A 21,249-nucleotide genomic window follows, 5' to 3' on the forward strand; every position below is an offset into this window, starting at 1 on the left:
AGTTTTTTCAGAGATTAGAGATTAGAGGAGATTGAATCTTTCAAAAATAACAATCTCCATCACAAATGTGCTTTAACTAAGTTGCACTAATGGATGTTGCAGTATTTTTTAAAACTATGATATATTTTTATTTCAGTGCGACTTGAATTAGTGACGAAAGGGTGTACCAAAGTATCTGTTTGTTTGCTAATATAAAAAGGATAGCGGGCCCTACAGAGGTCCAGGGAGAAATGGCAAATTAAAGGAAAAAGGTAGGGGGGAAAATCGCTCCAGATTTGTGACATCATCCTCCCCACTGCTCACATCCAGACCAAACAGGGCTATGTGTCTGGTTTTCATTTACTTTTTTTTGGCCTCCCCCTCGCTCCCCGCTCACCCTCTCCCGCCCCCGCCTTTTTTTTTCTCCTCCACTAGAGAAAGTGGGAGGAGGGAGAGAGAGGTGGCAGAACTCCAGGAGTTTGGAAGTTTGTCCCATCCCATCCTTGAACACAGCACCACAGCTCCTCTGGTTTGAGACTGGGAGAGAGTCTGTCTCTTTTTGTCTCAACCATTTCCCCTGTTCACTCAGGAAGCCTTTCTCTGCACATCTCCTATCGCCGCTTTCATCAGCCACCTTCCTCCGGGAGGTGCTGTAAAAGCCAGCAAGGGGAATTTACCAGGAGGATAATGACCATTAGCCCAACTTGCAATAACTTTACATAACTGATATTATTTTTTTCTTCAAAAACAAATACAGTGGAGTACACCTACTTCAGCTCAGGGTAAGTTTAAACTTTACATATTGGATAAGGAGATAAGCTCACATGCTTCTTGCACACTTGCTTTGTTTCTTAACTTTCACTCACTTTCTTAGAGCTTTTAAATCTTGATTGTGCTGTTTGCAGATTTTGAATATTGCCTTGACCAGCACATAGAGTCAAACCATAATGTGAGCTTATGATGGGTGCTATAATCACAGGGTTGAATAATGTCTTTGGCTTATAGCTCACAAATATCAGAGAGCATGCATTTAGCAGCTTGACTGAAGCCTATACTTAGTGAGAGTGCTGCAAGGGCAAGAGGTGATCTGCTGTGAGGTTGAAGGAGGAAACCTCAGCAATGTTATGTATGATGCATGTGAGTGGAGTGAAAGGGGTGTGTGCGCTCTCCTTTTCTTATCAATCATTTTTCATTTGTTGTTTTTTCAGTTTGACATCCTTGGTTCATGTAAAGTTCAATGTCAAAAAATGGTAAAGAAAAAAAAAAAAAATCGCTAGAAAATGAATCCGAAGTCTCAAATCAGTGTTGTACTTCTAAATCTTCACACTCCCAAATGAGAGTGCCTCAGAAATAATTGGATGGATAGATGTTTCCACTGCAGCAGAAGCTGCAAAGCCACACCCGCTGTAGTCTATGCAGGAATGGAAAAGTGTAAAGAAGTTAAGTGTTTTCCACACCACTGGCCAGATGTACCAGGAGAACCAGAAGGCGTTTTGGGCTAGTGGACAAAATGGATGAAGTGGGAGGTGGTGTCGGTGGTGGATGGGCTGGTGGGAGTTGGGGTGCGTGGGGTGGTGGGAGTGGTGGAGAGAGTGGGCGGTTCAGTGGACCAGGTGGACATCATTAATCTTCCACCTCTGCAAGAGTGTCCCACATTGACATAGGAGAATTCAGCTGTGACTTCTGTGTGTGTGTGTGTGAATTGTTTGTCAAATGAACTATTATTTTAGCAGAAGCTCCAGAGACTTATTAATATTTTATTCTTATGAGTAACAAATTATGACATAACCTTGGAAATTTGTCATAAATAACTTTAACTTTCATGAGCTATAGCTTCCACGTAGTCTCATGTTTGCATGTAACCCGTTTCTAGGATACAGCAAGACAGAACTTGGTCACTGTTCAACAGCAAGAGGAAAGTTGGCCTGCACTCCAGATTTGGTTTTATTTGTTTGAAGCACTTTCGCATAATTTACTAGCACTATTATGACAGAACAGCAGCTCCCCTTGGAAATGAACATCTGACTTATCATTGGCAGGACTGCATCAGGAGGACTCTTAACAAAGGCCTTTTAGAATATAGTATAAATCAGCCTTAGAATGTTTTATAGTGGTTCTGCTCGCTCCAGATTTCTTTTTTTTTTCTTCGTTTTTTTCCCCCCATGATGTGGCACAGATGTTTGGAGCATTTCTTGAAATCACTGCTCCAATGTTCTCTTTTAAAGGAATTCATAATTGTCACAGATACAAAGAGTGGATATGTCTGCCATGCACTGTCTAGTTTGAAAAGGCACTTTCTGATGTCATTTTTTGAGAACATTGAACAGTACAGCCACTATAGAGAGACAAATGAAATGATCGCACTCTGTGGTTACCAAAGAACATTGTCTTTCTTGCTACGAGCCATTTAATGATGTCTTTCTTCTCACCCATTATAACCAATACTGGTTGTGCGTCAAGTTTAATTTTTTAACCAAACCAGCCTGCCGGCTTACATTGACCACAGAGCTGGAACACACATCTGCTGGGTGTCAGACAGACTAATCCACATCAGCTGTGTGGAACTGCCTGCCCACCCTGTCTCATCCTCCCTCTTTTAACTGTATCATCAATTTTCCTCTCATCTGTGCTACATGTGGCACATCAATTCCTCTCAGCTGAGGGGGGCCAATGGGGTGGAGGGTTCAGGTCCATATAGCTATGGGATTGATTACTAGTGCACTCAGGTGTGTGCTGTCAGTCACACAAATTGTGAACTTTCCTTCCATGAAGCCAGACAGTGGCACTGCAAAGCTGTTTTACACTCAGTGTGTAGAGATGAGCCCCATCGCCTTTGGACCGTTTGACTATGAATCATATTTGTTTTTAGTGAGGTCTCTTTGCAAATACAAAAACTAATCTTTGGAAGTGATTTATGCATGAAGCTGCCAATAATTGCCGTTGACAGTATAATTCTTATGTGCTGAATTTTCAGTCTGTAATACAGTGTTTAGGGAGCCACTGAAGCTGTCACTCTGAAAGAGTGATACAAGCCCGGTGGCGTGAAATGTGGTTTGCAAATTAAGGCTTTTTGATTATATACATATGATTTTTAGGTTTCCTGCTCCTTTGTGCAAACTAAGTAATATCCTGTATAGTATAGAATGTGATAGTGTTAGATTATAATTAATGACATAATTAAGACAAATGTAGAAAAAAATTAGCATAATCTTGTACAATGCCTTTTCATGATAGACAAGAAAATAATGAGTTGACAGACTCAGAGAGAGAGAGAGAGTTCGATGATTCTTCTCTGGGTTTTTCATTATAGGAAAAAAGTACAGTAGTCCTGCAATCTATTGTTTAAATAAAAATGTTAATGTTACTGACTGAGATTGTAGTAGCTGGCTAATTATTTTACACCAACCACTATAAAATCATATAAAATTTGACTGTGAAGTGTTTTGTGCTCTTAGACTAGTGCACAAATTCACTCTGAGGAGCAATAAGGACCTTTTTGTCTCTGGGATGTGACTGCACCCTGTCAGTCCATCCAGTCCGAGAAGGTTCATTGGTGCAGAGGGTGAACATGCTGCATGTCACTGGAGCTGATGGAGCCATGTGCTGGGATGCACTGGTAGCTTTTACGTGCGTTTACATGCATATGTGTTTGTGTGTGGCCTTTGCAGTAAATGAGTGTGTGAGGTCCAGCTGCAGAATGTGCTTGGGTTGTACTCACGGGCACCAGCAGTGTCTGCCTTGTTCTGTAAATGCAAACCGATGCTGTTAACAGTAAATCATCTCATTGAGCAAGATGCTCATGCTGTACACAGTGTATAGAGCTGCATGTTCTGCTCAGAGGATAACATAAACTGAACACTTCACTGTGGTGATTGAATTACATCAATAGTTAAAGTGATGAATCCAGTTATAGAAACACAAACATGGCAACAGAAAAACCTTTTTTAAATGATATATGTATTACATGCTCCTATGACGGCATACATGAATAGCTGCCTTAGGTGAAGACATACTAGAAGATAAATGTCAATGGAAATTGACTTTACTCTAGATCAAAACTCCGCTTTTTTTCTGAATTCATCCTTCCTGCTGCTGTTTTTGATGTTTGAATTAAAGAAGTCAGCACTCTACTATGTTTTCCTCTGCGGCAGCAAGGGGAAGCCATAATGTTGACGCACTGGCCAGAACTGGCAAACTCTACGGAGAAGTGGCTTCTGAGTGACCTGAAATCACATGACCATGAGAGAACACAAACATCTCTCACACAGTCCAAGATAACTCAGACTTCCTTGAAATAAAGTCTTTGTGGCCCATATTGGGATAGTGACAGCATTGGGGTACTGCCAGGACACATATTTCTCCGATACTTTGTTCACATATTTTCGCCAGGCATTTTATATTGTTTGTTTTGATACATAAAAGATAGTCATAGAAAATGCAAGCGTGTAATCGTCAAGATCTTTATGGGCAGTAGAATGACCCCACCCAGTTGGTGTTGCCAGTGGGTAAATGTGTTTGTTGGAGGATAACTGTCACAGCCATGCAGCTGCTGCTAATATTTTCACCTCAGTCATTTTCCCCAGGCTTTAACTGGATTTCCAATATCAAGTTATGCATCGATGTAAAACTACAAATACTTTTTTTTTTAATCCCCCCAAGTTTAGACTTAAAGAGATTCATTCTCATCTCCAAAATGCAGTTTGTAGTTTAGATAGGAATGTGGTGCAGTATCTACTGCAGACAGTGACATTTTTCTTTTCTGTGGATTTAGAATGAAACGCTGAAAAGGAAACACCTCTTTCTAATTAGTTTTTTTTTCCAGTTTTAGACCTGTGCAGCTCAAATCCTCTTATAAATTGGCCTGTGAAGAAAATGTGTAATGGCTGCAATGATGAGCTTAAAAACCCCTAAAACAAAACAAAAAAAAACAAACAAACCTTAAACTTAAAAATCTTAGACAATTGAGGAGGGAGGAATTGGAAAACACATTTCAATATTTTGAATATCTCCCTCATACAGAGAGATGAAGATAACCTCTCAGGTTTCATGTGAATTTCCATGAAATAAGACCGATGAAGCAGAGACATGCTCAACAGTGTTATATAATCATTCTCCACTAGAGGACACTGTCTCAAGTACAACTCAGTGCCATTTCTGGGAAGTGCAAACTGTTAGTGCAAATGAAGTGAGTATACTTAGAGGGGAATTATGATCCAAACATCCCTTTTTCTCACCACAGCTATAGCTGAGGTTTTATGGTGTGTTGACAATATTGGGACTCAAGGTTGACTCCTGGGCGTGGACGTGGGCCTTCTTTGGCAGTTTAGTTTTTCAGGATAACTGTTTGCTGTGTTTGTGTTCATCTATTCTTATGAAATGTGCTTCTAATTGCAGAATGGTGAATGTGCCAGGTCACAGTTGGAAGCTTTGGCTAATTTGGGTGTCGTTTGACATGCTTTCAGAGTTTTACAGTTTGAAGTCTTGGCTTCAGTGTGTGTTCATTGCTCTTGCACCCTTATTATAGCTGCTCTGGCACATTTCTGCACCCACACCTTTGGGTGGTCTCAAATTCAAGAGGTTGAATGTGTATACATGAGTGTGCTTGGACTTGTGTCTCTTTGAGGAGCATCGACAGGACAAAAGGCTGGGGTCAATTTAGGAGAATGAAACCACAAATCATTGTGTGTGTGTGTGTGTGTACTTGTTCAACTGTTCTTTGTGAGATATATACTATATAATGAGAACATTTTATGACAAGTAATGCATTTTATGGAGAAAGAAACAATCATCTGTGTGTGTCAGTGTATGTGTGATTCTTGAGCAGAAATATTGATGACAATTGTTCCGATGTTAATTATAGTTTACTGTAATGTTAATTTTCAGAAGACTTCCTTTTTAATATGCTCAATAACTACACACCACAAACTACACACATTTTGTACATGTGTGCATACTTTCTCTGATGGCCACATTTGGCATTTCTTTCATTTCTTGTGGCTTGACATCACAATAAAAGAAAGTGGGAAATAAATAGAAAACACACACCCCTGCTGCAAAAGTAAGCTTTTCAGTCCCGCACTCCAACATTTATGATTAAACATATTATTTTATGAGTTGGAAAATTGAGCTCTTGCCAAGTAGAGTTAATTACTAATGCACATTGGATGGTAGTTTTAACATATGGTTTTAATCATCACCACTCTGTGCTGCACCAACACAGACCTGTAGCTCCTTTACTTACACTGTGGGGGTAGTCACGCAGAGTGCACAAACAATAGTCACCAGCCAGAGGGGACTATTTAGACAGCAGGTACATGACTTAATGTAACTGCACTGTGATGTCTTAAATAATATTTGTTACAATGTCAAGCACTTGTATTGTTCATCAAAAAATAAATGTTACACCTTTGCCTCAAGAGACAGTGTTGTCCCTTTAAATTTCAATGTTTCAGCAATTGAAATTCTGAAAATCACATGTTAAAAAGCTTAAACAGACCCAATTTGTATGAAAGCATGTTCGTGTAATTTTCTCCTATTAATATTTTATCCCTTTTAACAACTGCTTATTTCTTTTTTTATTTTGGCATTGCTGCATTATAATAGAAGATCTGTCAGGTTTTTGGTTCACATTCACATTTCTTTTGGTTCCTATTTCTACAGGTGTCCCCTCAGTTTCTTTTGAAGATGAGGAGGCATCGGCTGTTGCCGCTGTGTGCCCTTCTGGGTGTCCTATTTGTAGGACTCCTCCCAAAACTTGATGCTCAGGAAGGTAAGTTGAATTAGCAGTCAGTTTGCAAATCATCTATTCATTTTCAAGTTTTCATAAATGTTTTTTTCTTTTCTTTTTATGTTTTTGCTGCCCCATTATAAATTTTAATTTTGAATTATTCAAATATTTCTAAAGAAATCTGGTATTAATGTGTTTTTCTTGTGCTATATGGACAAAACAAAAACATGAATACAAGATAAAATATTTTCCCACTCAAGTTAGCTGTGTTCCCATTATTCTAATTATTGCCAAATCAAAATTTAAACAGTAACTCAATAGGGACAAAAAATTGGAATGGTAACCTCAAAAACTGCCAGTGAGAATCTATCAAATTTATTTAAACTAATCAACATTTTGCATGTAATCAACCATTTACAAGAAAAAAAAAAACAAAACAAGAAACAGAAAAACCCAAAACAGTTTGGTATCAAAAACCAAGCATTGTTTTTCACTGGTTTTCACTTTTGTCCTCCAAACACTCTCCGCTGAAGATTGTGGACAAGGGTTGGCTGCGGATATATACTTTCTAGTGGATTCATCCTGGAGTATTGGACAGGAGAACTTTGAGCATGTCAGACAATTTGTGTACAGCTTGGTACAATCGCTGCACCAGCTTGGAGGGGACAGGTTTAAATTTGCCCTTGTGCAGTACAATAGCAGGCCTCAAAATGAGTTCCAGCTCAACAGCTACCCAACAACACAGGGAGTCCTGGCACACATCAAGGCTATGCCTTATCATGGTGGGGGCACCCGCACTGGCCTCGGCCTGGACTTCCTCATACGTACACATTTGACCACTGCGTCCGGCAGCCGTGCTGTTCAAGGGGTCGCCCAGGTGGTGGTGGTGCTAACAGATGGCCGCTCCCAGGATGACGTGGTCGAGCCAGCTCAGGTGCTGCATCTGGCGGGCGTGGAGTTGTTTGCAGTCGGAGTTCAGGATGCAGTGGAGTCGGAGCTCAGGGAGATGGCTAGCCAGCCCCATGACACTCATGTGTTCAGTGTAGACTCTTTCCTGTCCTTGCGGGATATTATTCAAGATTTAGTAATGGGGATTTGCGGCACATTGACTTGGTCAGGGGGCACTTCTGTGGCAAATGAGGCCCCTGTGGCTGGAGAAGGGACAGGTAATGAAATGGGACCAGTGTCACTACTATACTAATTTGTCTACATGTGCAGGAAGAATCTGCTGCATATGTGACTGGATTTGATTATTAACACAATCAAATATATATATATATATTTTTTTAACCACAATAACCTTTCACTGTTCACCTGCAAAATTAACATCACTTGTTATGTCTTACCAAGTAATTTGTCCCTAATGCTTTAAAAATCACGATATGATCTGCATGTGATTTACATCCCTACTACATCTTAGATAAAGATGTTCAGTCTGTGATAACACAGATATATGGTTGTGCAAAGCCACAGCCAATGTTGGTTCTATCTCAGGTTATTTTAAATATCATAATTTAAGATATTTAAATGATATCTGTTACAGAGAGTAACAGACTAAGATGATAACCCCCCCCCCCCCAAACCATTCAGAATACCTGCAGAAAAGAGCTTAGCCTCAGAGATGTCCTTAAACATTGAAATGAGCTTTTAACAATAGCTAACAATGCACCACCGCTTATGTGTCTTGCATATGTATTGTTTGTCAGTCACAATGTCCATCTGTATGAAATATGTGTAATATTGTGTTTTTATTGAAACAGTGATGAATCTGCTTGGAATCATCTTTGACCTACAGGAAGAGTACTTTGAGAATGTGTTTATATGTAGATGTCCTGGAATAATAAGATACAAATTACAATAACATACTTAGGAGGGTAGGGTGAAAGGTATTTTAGATACAAATCTTTTGAGGACAACACTGCCATATTTGGAATTGGAAAGCATAATATATATACTTTACTCATTTTGGATCACATGCCATACATTCTCAAGTACTGTAAACCTGTAAGCACCAAGAATGAGCCACAGAGTCATGACTGGTCACATTATCTGAGGTCCATAACAAGAGTCTGCATGGGATGGCTGAACTCAGTGGAGCTCATACAGGGGGAAATCAAACTCGATTGTACTTCCTGAACTCAAATGATGTTGTAATATCATATAATGTAATATTTCAATTGTAACTGTATATACATAATTTCAACAATCATAGGAAATTCTGTTTGCTTTACACTGAGTCCGAGCACTAATCTGTTTCTTATATGTGAAATTCAGAAAATGTGGAAATTTTTTCTTTAGTGGTTGGAATTCCCTTTAGTATAATGTATAGATAATCTAAAATTCCCATTCTGTGATTAGGAAAATGTTGCATTGTATTTTACAGTAATTTGGAGAAAGAGCGACATTCAGGAGTGACGACAAAGTCACAAAGTACATTGTGTTTGAAAATCTCCCTGATTCAGCCTACATGCAGTATGATGTGTTTTTCAATGTTGTTATTGATTTGTTCACTCTGAATGTTACACATGCAATGACATGTCAGCACGAGTCCTTTGATCAAGGTCTTTGTCTCTGTCTCACTATGTTAACGCTTTCACAAGTTCCATTTTGTTTTGTTTTCTCTCTCTCTCCTTAAAGAGCAAGATTCAGCTGACCTAGTACTCTTAATTGATGGATCACAGAACGTTGGACCAGCAAACTTCCCCTATGTGCGTGATTTGGTTTTGAGAGTCATTGAGGGCCTTGATCTGGGCAGGGACACCGTTCGGGTGGCCTTGGCCCTGTACAACAGCGACCCAGACATTAAGTTCTATCTAAATAGCTATGACAGCAAATCATCAGTCCTGGAAGCTGTGAAGGGCCTTGCCTACCCAGGGGGCGACGAATCTAACCTGGGGGCTGCCTTGGAGGAAGTGGCCGAGAGCCTGTTGAGCCAAACAGCTGGTGGCAGGGCAGAGGAGGGTGTGCCCCAGATGTTGGTGGTTATCAGTGCTGGGCCATCCACTGATGATACTGGTGCTGGCGACCGGGCCCTTAAGAGGGCGGGTGTTATCACATTCAGCGTGGTGATTGGGAACACTGCCACTGCAGATCTGGAAGCGATTGCTACAGACAAAAGCTTTGTCATGTCAGCCCCTGATTTCAGATCAGCGGCAAACATGCGTGACCAGCTGTTTGCATACATTAACGGGGTGGCCCAGCGCACCTTTTTAGTTCAGAATGAGTTCACAGAAGGTATGTAACTTCTCTGTACATGTGGGCGGGGCGTTGTGGAATGGGAATTAAAAGCTTTTATTGAATATATTATAGAATGTAAGGTAAGATATGTTTGTGCTGAAAATCAAATTGGTATATTCTCAATTGAAATAACGGATATCAACAGAATTGATAACATAAACATTAACTTATTAACTCTTGTTAGGGTTTAAAGCTATTTAGATGAAATTTGGGAAGTATGGGAGACTGGAGATGGTCACAACATTTCTTGCATTTCTCTGGACCAAACAAACTGCCTTTTTCTCAACAGGCATAGTAATCATAAATGATGCACTGCTTTTCAATATCATTCAATTCTTATTTATTTATAATATCTTTCATACAACAGTTATTGGATTTTGTTGTAATTAGAACATGACCTATCTTGAGTTGAAATAGACAAAATGTCTTTTTTTTTTTTTTTTTTTTTGTTCATGATGAACAAAAAAAAAAAAAAAGAACAGGCAGAAACATCCATCCATCCAACTTCTACCGCTTTTCCGTCTCCGGGTCACAGGGGGTGCTGGAGTCAATTCCAGTGAGGGCGGGGTACACCCTGGACAGGTCACCAGTCCATCACAGGGCCAACACACAGACACAGACAGAGACCAACACTACTCACACTCAAAAAAAAAAAAAAAAAAAAAAAAAAAACATCCATGTCTTTGGACAATGGGAGGAAAACCACGTAGGCATGCGGAGAACATACAAACTCCACTCAGAAAGGCCCCAGGCCGGGAACCGAACCCACAACCTTCTTATTGTGGGGCAAAAACATACTAACAAATGAAAATAAATTCCCCATATGGATAATATTATATTATAATTAATGACACATTTACTGCCTATTCTGGACTAAACATACACTAAACAAAATACAGTTGTTGTAACTTGTTGCAACTGTCCTCACCCCTTTGATTAATTCATACAAAAGTCAGAAAGTATGACAAAAATTCTGGTTAGAAATAAAAAGACTTGCTTGATCCCCTTCAATTTTTTTCCTCAATAAATGCAGCAGCAAACTCTTGTAGGCAGAGTCCATTTGAGCATGTGCAGTATGAGCCTTGTCATTCTAGCATGTTTCTAATTTGAGGAAAAAGACTTGTCGTAACCATCCCAGTCTCCCCTACATGAGATTTGCCATTCTGTTTATTAAACTGCATATCCACAGTAATGACATGGTCTATGAATGACAGTCCATGAACTAAATGTGGCAACCATATATCATATGTGTCCAAAATATTCCTTGTTAGAGCTTAATAGTATTCAACTCCAATGTGCAATTTATTTTTGAATCCACAATTGCATGATCAGTGCTGAGCATTTGTGTTCTTTTTCTACACAATATTGATACTGTCTGTCTTCTTTCCCAACTGATATGCAGACAGTAGTTTAGCTTACCTTAAACTATTTAGATAGCATTCTCTCTTTTAGTATGGGCGAGTTTAAGCACATATATATCCCAAGTAATCCAATACTAAATTAAGAAAGTATCAATTTAATTTCAGAATATCCATAATGATCCCTGTTAGAATTTTGCATTTGCAGGTTTATTATTGAGAACATTTAATAAAATATATTTCTATTCTCACGTCGATGTTCTTTTCAGTATTGGCAGTTGGAAAACGAGACATCATCTTCCTTATCGACAGTACAATGGGTGGAACAATGATCAACTCTGTGCGCGAATTCATCAAGCGGTTTGTCGAAACCATGCCAATTGGTCCAGATGATGTTCAAGTGGGTGTGGCCCAATTCACCAATGTCCCTCGATCTGAGATGGATCTCAACTCCTACGGATCCCAGGAAGCTATAGTTGGTGCTTTGCCTGCTATCAAACCAAAACCTGGACAGCTTGTTAATATTGGAGCAGCCTTGGATTTTGTGAGGTTGAACATGCTACGACCTGACAAGGGCAGCCGTATTCAACAGGGTGTACCCCAGCTTTTACTGTTGATCACCAGCAAAACGTCCAATGATGATGTGGAAGCTCCTGCTGCTGCCTTGCACCGTATGGGCGTCTTGACTCTGGCAGCTGGCTCTAAGGCTGCAAACGAGGAGCAGCTGAAACAGATTGCCTTTGCCGACAGCGTTGTGTTCATGCTGAGGGACCTTCGTGTAATGATTCGCAATCCAAAGCCAATTGTTACTGCGCTCTCCACTCTAGCTGGGGTGTTGGTGACTGAAGTACCAACTGAGCCAGGTAATGTTTTAAAAGTAACACAAAAAAATAATATGTTGAACCTGAGAATTTGCTTACTAAAACCAGAAAGTAAATTAGAGCTAGAAGACAGATCAAAGAATACCTTCAGTCAATAGATACACAAATGCAGAGATCTGTGTGTTATATTCACCACCTGAGTCCATAATAAGGACTAGGAATTGAAAAATGAAAGTTTCAATGGAGATCAATTGATCTTTTAATATGTAAAAACTGAAAATATGCATGAGTTTACACACAAGTAATTTTTTGTCTCTTGTGCTCTCTTTTAGTGGTGGAGATAACCACAGTGCAGACTCAAAAAGTTCTCAGAGACATTGTCTTCTTAGTGGATGGCTCGAACTACATTGGCAACACCAACCTGCCCTTTGTAAGAGACTTCATGATCAATGTCATCAACCAGCTAGATGTACGCCCTGACAGAGTCCAGATTGCTCTCATGCAGTATGCTGAAAACACAAAGGTTGAGTTTTATTTGAACTCCTACAACAACAGACAAGATGTTGTGAACAGAATTGCTCAACTCAGGCTGATGGGAGGCTCAGTTTTGAATACAGGAGCAGCCATGAAAAACGCCCTCAACACAATGTTCCGGTCATCATCTGGGTCACGCAGGAGGCAGGGGATTCAGCAGGTGTTGGTTCTGATCACAGGTGGTCCATCCAACGATGAAGTTCGAAGCGTAGCAGACAGCTTGGCTTTGGGTGGCGTTTTGACCTTCACAGTCAGTTCTGGGCAAGCAGATGGCAGACTCCTGAAAACAGTCGCCTTTGTTCCAGATTTGGGTTATCATGAGATAAGTTTCTCCAACGTACCAGCTTTGGCTGAAGTAATCATGCCAAAGTTGATAACAGTGGTCGGTGATACAGATGTGACATCATTGCCTGATGAAACTGTCGAAACCGGTGAGTTTTTGTTCACAAGATCCATAAAATTTATAATAAAATAAACTTGATATCAGAATGTCAAACTTTTGTGAAAAGGCAATTAACAGTTGATTTTCCTTTTCCCCCTAAGGTGTCAATGGAGGTGAAAGAGATGTTGCTATCCTCATTGACGGCTCAGACAATGTTCGGGCAGATTTTGCTGCCATCAAAGATTTCATTATCAGAGTAATTGAACCACTTGACATTGGGATTGACAAGGTTCGGGTTTCAGTGGTTCAACACAGCGAAAGGCCAACTCCAAATTTCTACCTTAACACTTATCAAACCAAAGATGAGGTGTTGAGAGCTGTCAATCAACTCACCCCTGTTGGAGGACGTAGTCTAAACACTGGATCTGCCATAAGATTCATGAAGGACACCATTTTTTCTGATAGAAATGGTGGTCGGGCTGCACAAATGGTCCCTCAGTTTAATATAATCTTGACTGGAGGCAGGTCCAGGGATAATGTGAAGGAGCCAGCTGGTGCATTGAAGACGGGCGGAGTCATTCCATTTGGTGTTGGTGTCAAGAACGCAGACCCAAAGCAGATTGAAGCCATTTCTCACAACCCGTCTTTTGCCTTCAACGTGAGGGAATTCAGTGAACTTAGCAACATACCATCAAGGATCAATAACTATCTGACCCTTCCAACTGAACAGCTAGTTGTCACTCTACAACAAGGTAAGGAACATTTTGATTCTGATTAGTGTGTTTTTGGCATTGTGAAAGCAACACAAACCCACCCCCCCGTTTTGTTGGGTGCATAATCAGAATAACTTTGTCTTATCTGCTATGTCTTAGAACAAAGCAATGCTGTAAAGAGAGATATTGTGTTCCTACTGGATGGCTCTGATAACACAAGAGATGGATTCCCAGAGATAAAACTCTTTGTTAAGAGTGTAGTGGAGAGCCTCTCTGGCAATGAGGGCCAAGACAGAGTGTCTGTGGTTCAGTTTGCTGATACCCCTGAGGTCAGCTTTTACCTAAATTCACACAAGACAAAGAATGACATTAGAAATGCCATAGAGAATTTAAGGCACGAAGGTGGGAGGCAACTTAATATTGGCCAGGCGCTCCAGTTTGTAAGGCACAATGTCTTCACTTCATCCATGGGCAGTAGAAGACTAGAAGAAGTGCCCCAGATCTTAATTCTTCTGAGTAGTAAACCATCTGATGACAATGTAAGAAGCCCATCTTTTGCTCTTAAAGAGCATGGAATTATATCAGTGGCAGTTGGGCTGGCAGATGCTAATCTTTCAGAGTTGGAAAGAATTGCCTTCAAACCTGATTTCACATACAAGGTCAATGATTTCTCCAAGTTGCCCTCAGTCCTGTCACAAGTTGTTGCCACACTGAGCATACACAAAGACACTGAGGAAACCAGGACTGGAACCTCTGATTTAGTAGGTAAGAAATCCACATTTGAATATATGCCTGAGACTTGATTGCTGAGTAGGACCTTTCTTACAAATAACCTCATGTCTCCCTAGCTCTCTCTGATCCAAATAAATTTCTAATAATGAATGACACATTTCTCCTGCATGATATTTATCAAAACTGTTGAAATCTGTTCTGAAAAACTGTTTTATATTTCTAAGGCTCTCTGGACATTACTCTCTATGCAGCTTTACATTTGTTCATTTCAATGTTACTTTGAAGTTAACTTCAAGAGTCATACATCTTTTTGGAAAAAGATGGTTCTTCAGCAGTTTTACTTGAAATAAACTGCAGGGAACTGTTTTCTTCTGCAGTTTTTTTCCTTGAGCTTTTTTCCTCATGATGAAATGTCCATGTGTAGAAAAGTCTTCACTGTGCATCCATGAATTTTCGCCGATGACTTCTCTTTTTTGTTTATACATGTATCACCTTGTTAATACAGAGAGCAATAAGAGGGACATAGTGTTTCTCCTTGATGCGTCGGATGACTCCAGAAATGGACTTCCTGCTATTCGAGAGTTCATCAGAAGAATGGCAGAGGAGCTAGACATTGGGGAGGATAAGGTTCAAGTAGCTGTTGTGCTGTATAGTGATGACACCCAAGTTTACTTCAACCTAAAAACTCACCAATCCAAGAAGGCTATCATTTACGCTGTAAGAAGTCTTCGTCACAAAGGAGGAAGAGATCGGAAAACAGGGTCTGCTCTGCAGTTTGTGCGAGACCACGTTTTCACAGCATCATCTGGGAGTAGACAACTTCTGGGTGTCCCTCAGATTATGGTATTACTGACTGGAGGAAAATCCAGTGATGATGTTTCCAGAGCTGCATTAGAATTAAGACAAATTGGTGTTCTGTCTTTTGCTATTGGAATGAAAAATGCGAAGAAGGAGGAGCTTAAAAAAATTGCCTTCTCCTCTGAGTTCCTTTTCAACCTACCTGTCTTTGGTGAACTTTTGTCCATTCAGCCTGAGATAGCTGCATTCATCCATTCGCCAATACGAATCAAGCAGCCTACTGTTGGTGGTAAGGATTGTCTGTAATTCGCAGTTGAACAAAGGGTGCGCTTATGCTTTGGCACAAGTCTTTGATAGTTTGAACTACCATGAAACTGGATTATCTTCTGAGGGATGTTGGTCAGTTTCATGTTCCTCAAACACCGTCTCTTGATGCTGTTTCTTGTTTGGCTCTCATCCCTTTTCTTCATGTACTTCAGAGAGTCTTTCTTGACAGCCTCAAATCAGCATCATTCTTAAGCTCTATCTTGAGCCAATGATTATCAGATCATTGACTGAATATTTAGAACTACTTATGCTTTTATTCAACATTCTCCCTCTTTCATTTGTGAAAGAGGAATATTCTCATCAATTATTAGAATAGAATATGCTGATTTATTATTAGGTAGATTCTTGTCTCCCATTTATTTCTCTTATTTTGATATCTTTACCTTCCTTTTTTCATTGTGTGATCCACACATGTATTCCAATGCCCTTGTATGTCTTTACTTGAGCAAATGGCGATAATGAAGTCTTGACTGAAGCCTTCTTTCGGCTATTCTTCTTGTAGTTTGCTACGGATTTGCAGAGAGATCCTTATTTTTTATGATCTGGCATCTAACACCTTGTTTATTGCAGCAACAAGCTTCTGTTCTTATGGCTTTTCCAACTATCTAATGCACAATAATTGCACAGGGATATATTTAAGATGATTTATCATGTCTGATTATTAAACAAGGTTTTTCTATTCTTTTTCTAGTTGAATTACAGTCCCTTCAAAGAGACATAGTGTTTCTTTTGGATGGGTCAGAGGACACACGGAGTGGCTTCCCAGTAATGAAATCTTTTGTCCAAAGATTGGTGGAAACACTCAGTATTGGTGAAAACAAAGACCGTGTTTCTGTGGTCCAGTATAGCAGAGATCCAAAGACACATTTCTATTTGAACACCTACATGGAAAAACGGGATATTCTTAATGCCCTCCAGGAGATAAACCATAAAGGGGGCGGACCTCGCAACACTGGGGCAGCTCTGGACTATGTGAGACACAATACGTTTACTGACTCCTCAGGTAGTCGGTATCAAGAAGGTATCCCTCAGATATTGATTCTGTTAAGTGGTGGAAGATCACAAGATGATGTTGCAAGTGCAGCAGTGGCTCTAAAGCAGCACAAAGTTGTCCCACTGTGTGTAGGCACAAGAAAGGCAGACATACTCGAGCTCCAAATGATTGCACATAACCCTTCCTATGCTTTCACTGTGCCGCGGTTTGATGATATTGGGAGCATATATCAACAACTTGTGTCATTTGTGAAAAGAGTGCCACGACAACAGCCAAGATTAAAACCAGAGAACATATTGGGTAAGAAAATCTATCTATCTATTTATCTATCTATAATAAGTTTATATGTAACTCTAACTGAACATCATCTTTGTGTCCGTGAAAGGTTCTACAGATCAAACTGAGTCCATTCAACGTGATATTGTATTCTTGCTGGATTCTTCAGATGAAAGTCAAAGTGAATTTCAGGCACTGCTTGGCTTTGTTAAGAGAATGGTGGAAAACCTGAGTGTAGATGAGAGAAATGATCACATTTCAGTGGTGCAGTACAGCAGGGAACCTTCTGCTGAATTTTTCCTCAACACACACAAAACACGCCAGAGTGTCATGGACAACATGCAAAGTCTAAGACATAAAGGAGGCAGACTCCGCAATACTGGTGCAGCCCTCCAGTATGTCAAAGATAATGTTTTCACAGCCTCTTCTGGAAGTAGGCATCAGCGAGGAGTCCCTCAGATTCTGGTGCTCTTAACTGGTGGACGGTCCAGTGATGATGTCAGAAATGCTGTAGAAAGCTTGAAAGGAATGGGTGTGATGGTATTTGTGGTTGGAACAAAGAATGCAGATGCCCTAGAAATTCAGTCAGTTTCACAGGAACCTACCCATGCTTTCCTTGTAACAGACTCCAGTGACCTTTCAGACATTGAACAACAAATACTGTCTGCCATCAGGAGTGAAACACCTGCTATCAAACCAATATCATATGGTAAGACTGTAATGACAAGATATTTTATTGTCGACACAACTCGATCGAACATCAGTAATCAGTCAGTGCTATTAAGGGTGAACACAGAAATCATTTCCTCTGTGCCTTTTGGTGGTCTTGCTAAATTCCGTCTGAAGTAGCAGAGCAAGTTGTGCATGGGGGTTGAACATTTGCACTCTTCATTCAAATACAAGATCAATCAATTTGTTCTACTTGTCTGTGTGATTGCAGATGCCAGAAGAAGAGATGTTGTATTCTTGCTTGATGGTTCGGATGATTCTCAAGAAAGCTTTCTATATATCAAAGATTTTGTGCAGAGAATGGTGACAGAACTAAAAATTGGCACAAACAATGATCGTATGGCTGTCGTTCAGTACAGTAACACAGCAGAAACTAACTTTGACTTGAGACGTTACTCAACAGAGGATGATGTCCTTGATGCAGTACGGGGTCTAAGTCACAAAGGAGGCTATCCTCACAATGCTGGAGCAGCTCTTCAGTATGTAAAGGACCATATATTCACTTCTGAATCAGGTAGTCGACTACATGAAGGAGTTCCACAGATACTCATAGTGCTGAGTGGTGGAAGATCTGAAGATGATATAAGAACCCCAGTCAGAATGCTAAAAGAAAATGGTATCATACCAATTGCCATTGGAACAACTGATGCTGATACACTTGAGCTACAGACATTGTCCCATGAACCCAGTTATGCACACTTTATTACTGATTATGAGGAACTTCCGTCTGCTACACAGGCTGTATTGTCATTGTTGAGAAAAGCTTCCCAACATTTTGAGCAAACAGCTCCCACGAAGGGCTTTGGTAAGGTTTAATGTTTTTACTTTTTTTTTACTAAAAACACAAGTTAGAATGAGGGACATTAAGTTGCAGTTGCTCACTTATTATCTGCAAAAATAATTTGTATTTTTTCCTTTTTTACCTATGTTGCAGATTCCATGAAAAATGATATTGTGTTTCTTATTGATGGATCGTTTGACTCACGAAATGGCTTTGAAGAGATTCGGGGATTTATTGAAAAAATTGTTGAAAGTTTAAATGTTGGGGAGAACCGAGACCAAGTGTCTGTTGTTCAATACAGTCGTGATGCCACTGTCAATTTTTACTTGAATTCCTATTCATCCAAGAGTGATGTGCTGAGTTCCATCAGGACAATGAGCCATAAGCTTGGACGACCCCTCAACCTTGGCAAGGCACTGGCATTCGTCAGAGACAATGTCTTTGCTGCTTCTGTTGGAGGCAGAAGAGAAGAATCAGTTCCCCAATATTTGTACGTATTTAGTGGTGGGCCATCAGCTGATGATGTCAGAAGCCAGGCACAGTCACTCAAATCAAAGGGAATAAAGGCTTTTACTATTGGAACAAAGGATGCAGATACTTTGGAAATGCAATCAGTTTCTTTCACACCAACACATAATTTCTATGTCACAAGCTTTAAGAATCTGCAAAGTATAGAGCCATCTTTGGAAGCTTCATTGAGGGGCAATCAACAAACAACTGAATTTACAACCGTCATTGGTAAGAAGTAGAAACTTAATTACATTTTAATTTTCTAAAAAATGCCATCTAAGTTGATATTAAAGTTTCATGATTATATGACCTGTGTAATATTAAGATATTTCAGTTTACTATAAAAACAATAGTTTTGTAAAACGTTTGTTTGTATCCATTTCAGACCCTTCCATGATTGCAGAATTAGAATTCCAGAGTGCTGATATAGTTTTTCTCCTTGATGGCTCTGATGAAATGCAAAACAGTGAAAGACAAATTCTGGATTTTGTCCAAGACTTTGTCAAGCCAATGAAAATGGGTCCAAGCAAAGTACAACTCGCTTTGATTCAGTACAGCACAGAACCCAGTACTGAATTTCTCCTGAATACATATTCTGTGAAGGACGATGTCATGAGCCATTTGAGCAATGTGAAACTAAAAGGAGGGTTCAAGGTGAACACTGGTGTAGCCCTTGATTATGTAAAGAACAATGTGTTCACTGCATCATCTGGAAGCAGAGCCCAGCAGGGAGTTCCACAGATACTGATTCTGTTAAGTGGGACCAAGTCAGACGATGATGTGTTAGGTCCAGTGGACAGAGTGAGAAAGGCTGGAATTGACCTATTCACTGTTGGACTTAATAATACAGGTAGACTGGAGATGGAGATTGAGCGTTTAGCACACAGTCCAACAGCAGAGTATTTTATAAAGGAGAAGTCTGACTTTCCTCTTGTGAAGGAGCAGTTGCTCACAGCCGTTGCAACTCATAAGGGCAGTGCCAGTCCTCATGTGGGTGAGTGTACAATACATTATCATCAATTTTACCATATTTAATTTTCTAATCAATCATACATTTCATACACACAGACACACACAGTAACGGGATGATTGATTGTGGACTTTTATAGGTTCAAGCTCCAACGTGAATAGAGATATTGTCTTTCTTATTGATGGATCTGATGATGTCAGGAGCAGATTCTCTTCTATACGAGAGTTTGTAGCAAAACTTGTTGAAGGCTTTGACCTGGACAAAGGAAAAGATAAAGTTGCTGTTGTACAGTATAGCAACAATGCTGAGCTCAATTTCAATTTGAATACTTACAACACAAGAAATGATGTTCTGAAACATGTTGCAAGCCTAAAACCAAAAGGTGGAAGGCCTCAATATATTGGAGCAGCATTGCAGTTTGTGAAGGATAAAGTGTTTGTTTCAAATGCTGGCAGTCGACATCATGAAGGAGCCAAGCAAATACTTGTAATGCTGGCTGGTGGACGTTCAAGAGATTCTCCACGAGGCCCAGCAAGTATGCTTAAGGCTGCAGGAGTGGTCACATTTGCAGTTGGCTCAAGAAGTTCAAATTCAGCTGAATTGCAAATTATTTCTTCTGACCCAAATAATGCCTACTCGATCACCAACTTTGAAAATCTCCCTGAGATTCAACAGCGCTTGATGAATCAAATTACTCAAGAGGGAGTTGAGAAGGAAATTAAAGCAGGTAAGAAGAGATAATTTGAATAACAACCTAAGTGTTGATTTTGAATACATCCATGGATGTTTGTAATTAACATCGTATATGTTTTTATTAACAGAAGAAAATGATGAAAAAGGAAGAGACATAGTTTTTCTTTTGGATGGATCCGATAACACCAGAAATACATTTTCAGAGATTCAAAATTTTTTGTACAAAGTAATAGACAGATTTGACATTGGACCAAAAAAAGACAGAGTTGCTGTGATTCAATTCAGCAATGTGGCCCTTGCCAATTTCTTTTTGAATTCATTCATGAGGAAAGAAGATGTCTTAACAGCTGTTAGAAGGCTCTCCCACAAAGGAGGACGACCTCTCAAAATTGGTGCAGCTCTACAATATGTTAAAGATAACATATTCACAGTTCCAACAGGGAGCAGACACACAGAAAATGTGCGACAAATTCTTATTCTTTTAAGTAGTGGACCATCAAGTGACAGTGTCTCTTTGCCTTCAGCTTCTCTAAGAGAAAGCAATGTCACAATATTAACGATTGGTACAAAAAGATCGGACTACAAAGAAATGGGAGAGATAACCAACAGAGCAAGTTTAAATATGTTGGTCAATGAAATGGCTGAACTCACAAATATACAAGAGGAAATTGTTGCTGCAATTATGAAA

General features: G+C 39.8%; 2 protein-coding genes across 2 annotated transcripts; both read left to right on the plus strand.

The window, feature by feature from the left end:
• The first annotated feature begins 495 nt into the window (after positions 1–495).
• Positions 496–14,554, plus strand: LOC115062237 (collagen alpha-3(VI) chain-like). The gene is made up of 7 exons (XM_029530866.1): positions 496–761; positions 6,640–6,748; positions 9,344–9,940; positions 11,571–12,164; positions 12,455–13,087; positions 13,200–13,790; positions 13,911–14,554. The coding sequence occupies exons 2-7, from the start codon at positions 6,664–6,666 to the stop codon at positions 14,552–14,554; spliced, it is 3,144 nt and encodes a 1,047-aa protein (XP_029386726.1). The 5' UTR covers positions 496–761; positions 6,640–6,663.
• A 1,807-nt stretch (positions 14,555–16,361) lies between these two features.
• Positions 16,362–21,094, plus strand: LOC115062240 (collagen alpha-3(VI) chain-like). Its single transcript, XM_029530868.1, has 6 exons — positions 16,362–16,902; positions 17,048–17,587; positions 17,819–18,223; positions 20,008–20,403; positions 20,894–21,021; positions 21,086–21,094. The coding sequence occupies exons 1-6, from the start codon at positions 16,377–16,379 to the stop codon at positions 21,092–21,094; spliced, it is 2,004 nt and encodes a 667-aa protein (XP_029386728.1). The 5' UTR covers positions 16,362–16,376.
• Positions 21,095–21,249: the final 155 nt, after the last annotated feature.

The sequence above is a fragment of the Echeneis naucrates genome, chromosome 21 (assembly GCF_900963305.1).
Source record: "Echeneis naucrates chromosome 21, fEcheNa1.1, whole genome shotgun sequence".
NCBI lineage: Eukaryota > Metazoa > Chordata > Actinopteri > Carangiformes > Echeneidae > Echeneis > Echeneis naucrates.

Coding starts and splice junctions, on each gene's coding strand:
- LOC115062237 (XM_029530866.1), top strand. CDS start 6,664: ATGAGGAGGCATCGGCTGTTGCCGCTGTGTGCCCTTCTGGGTGTCCTA. Junction 6,749..9,343: donor AAAACTTGATGCTCAGGAAG/GTAAGTTGAATT, acceptor CTCTCCTTAAAG/AGCAAGATTCAGCTGACCTA. Junction 9,941..11,570: donor TCAGAATGAGTTCACAGAAG/GTATGTAACTTC, acceptor TGTTCTTTTCAG/TATTGGCAGTTGGAAAACGA.
- LOC115062240 (XM_029530868.1), top strand. CDS start 16,377: ATGAAATCTTTTGTCCAAAGATTGGTGGAAACACTCAGTATTGGTGAA. Junction 16,903..17,047: donor AAAACCAGAGAACATATTGG/GTAAGAAAATCT, acceptor TGGATTCTTCAG/ATGAAAGTCAAAGTGAATTT. Junction 17,588..17,818: donor TATCAAACCAATATCATATG/GTAAGACTGTAA, acceptor GTGTGATTGCAG/ATGCCAGAAGAAGAGATGTT.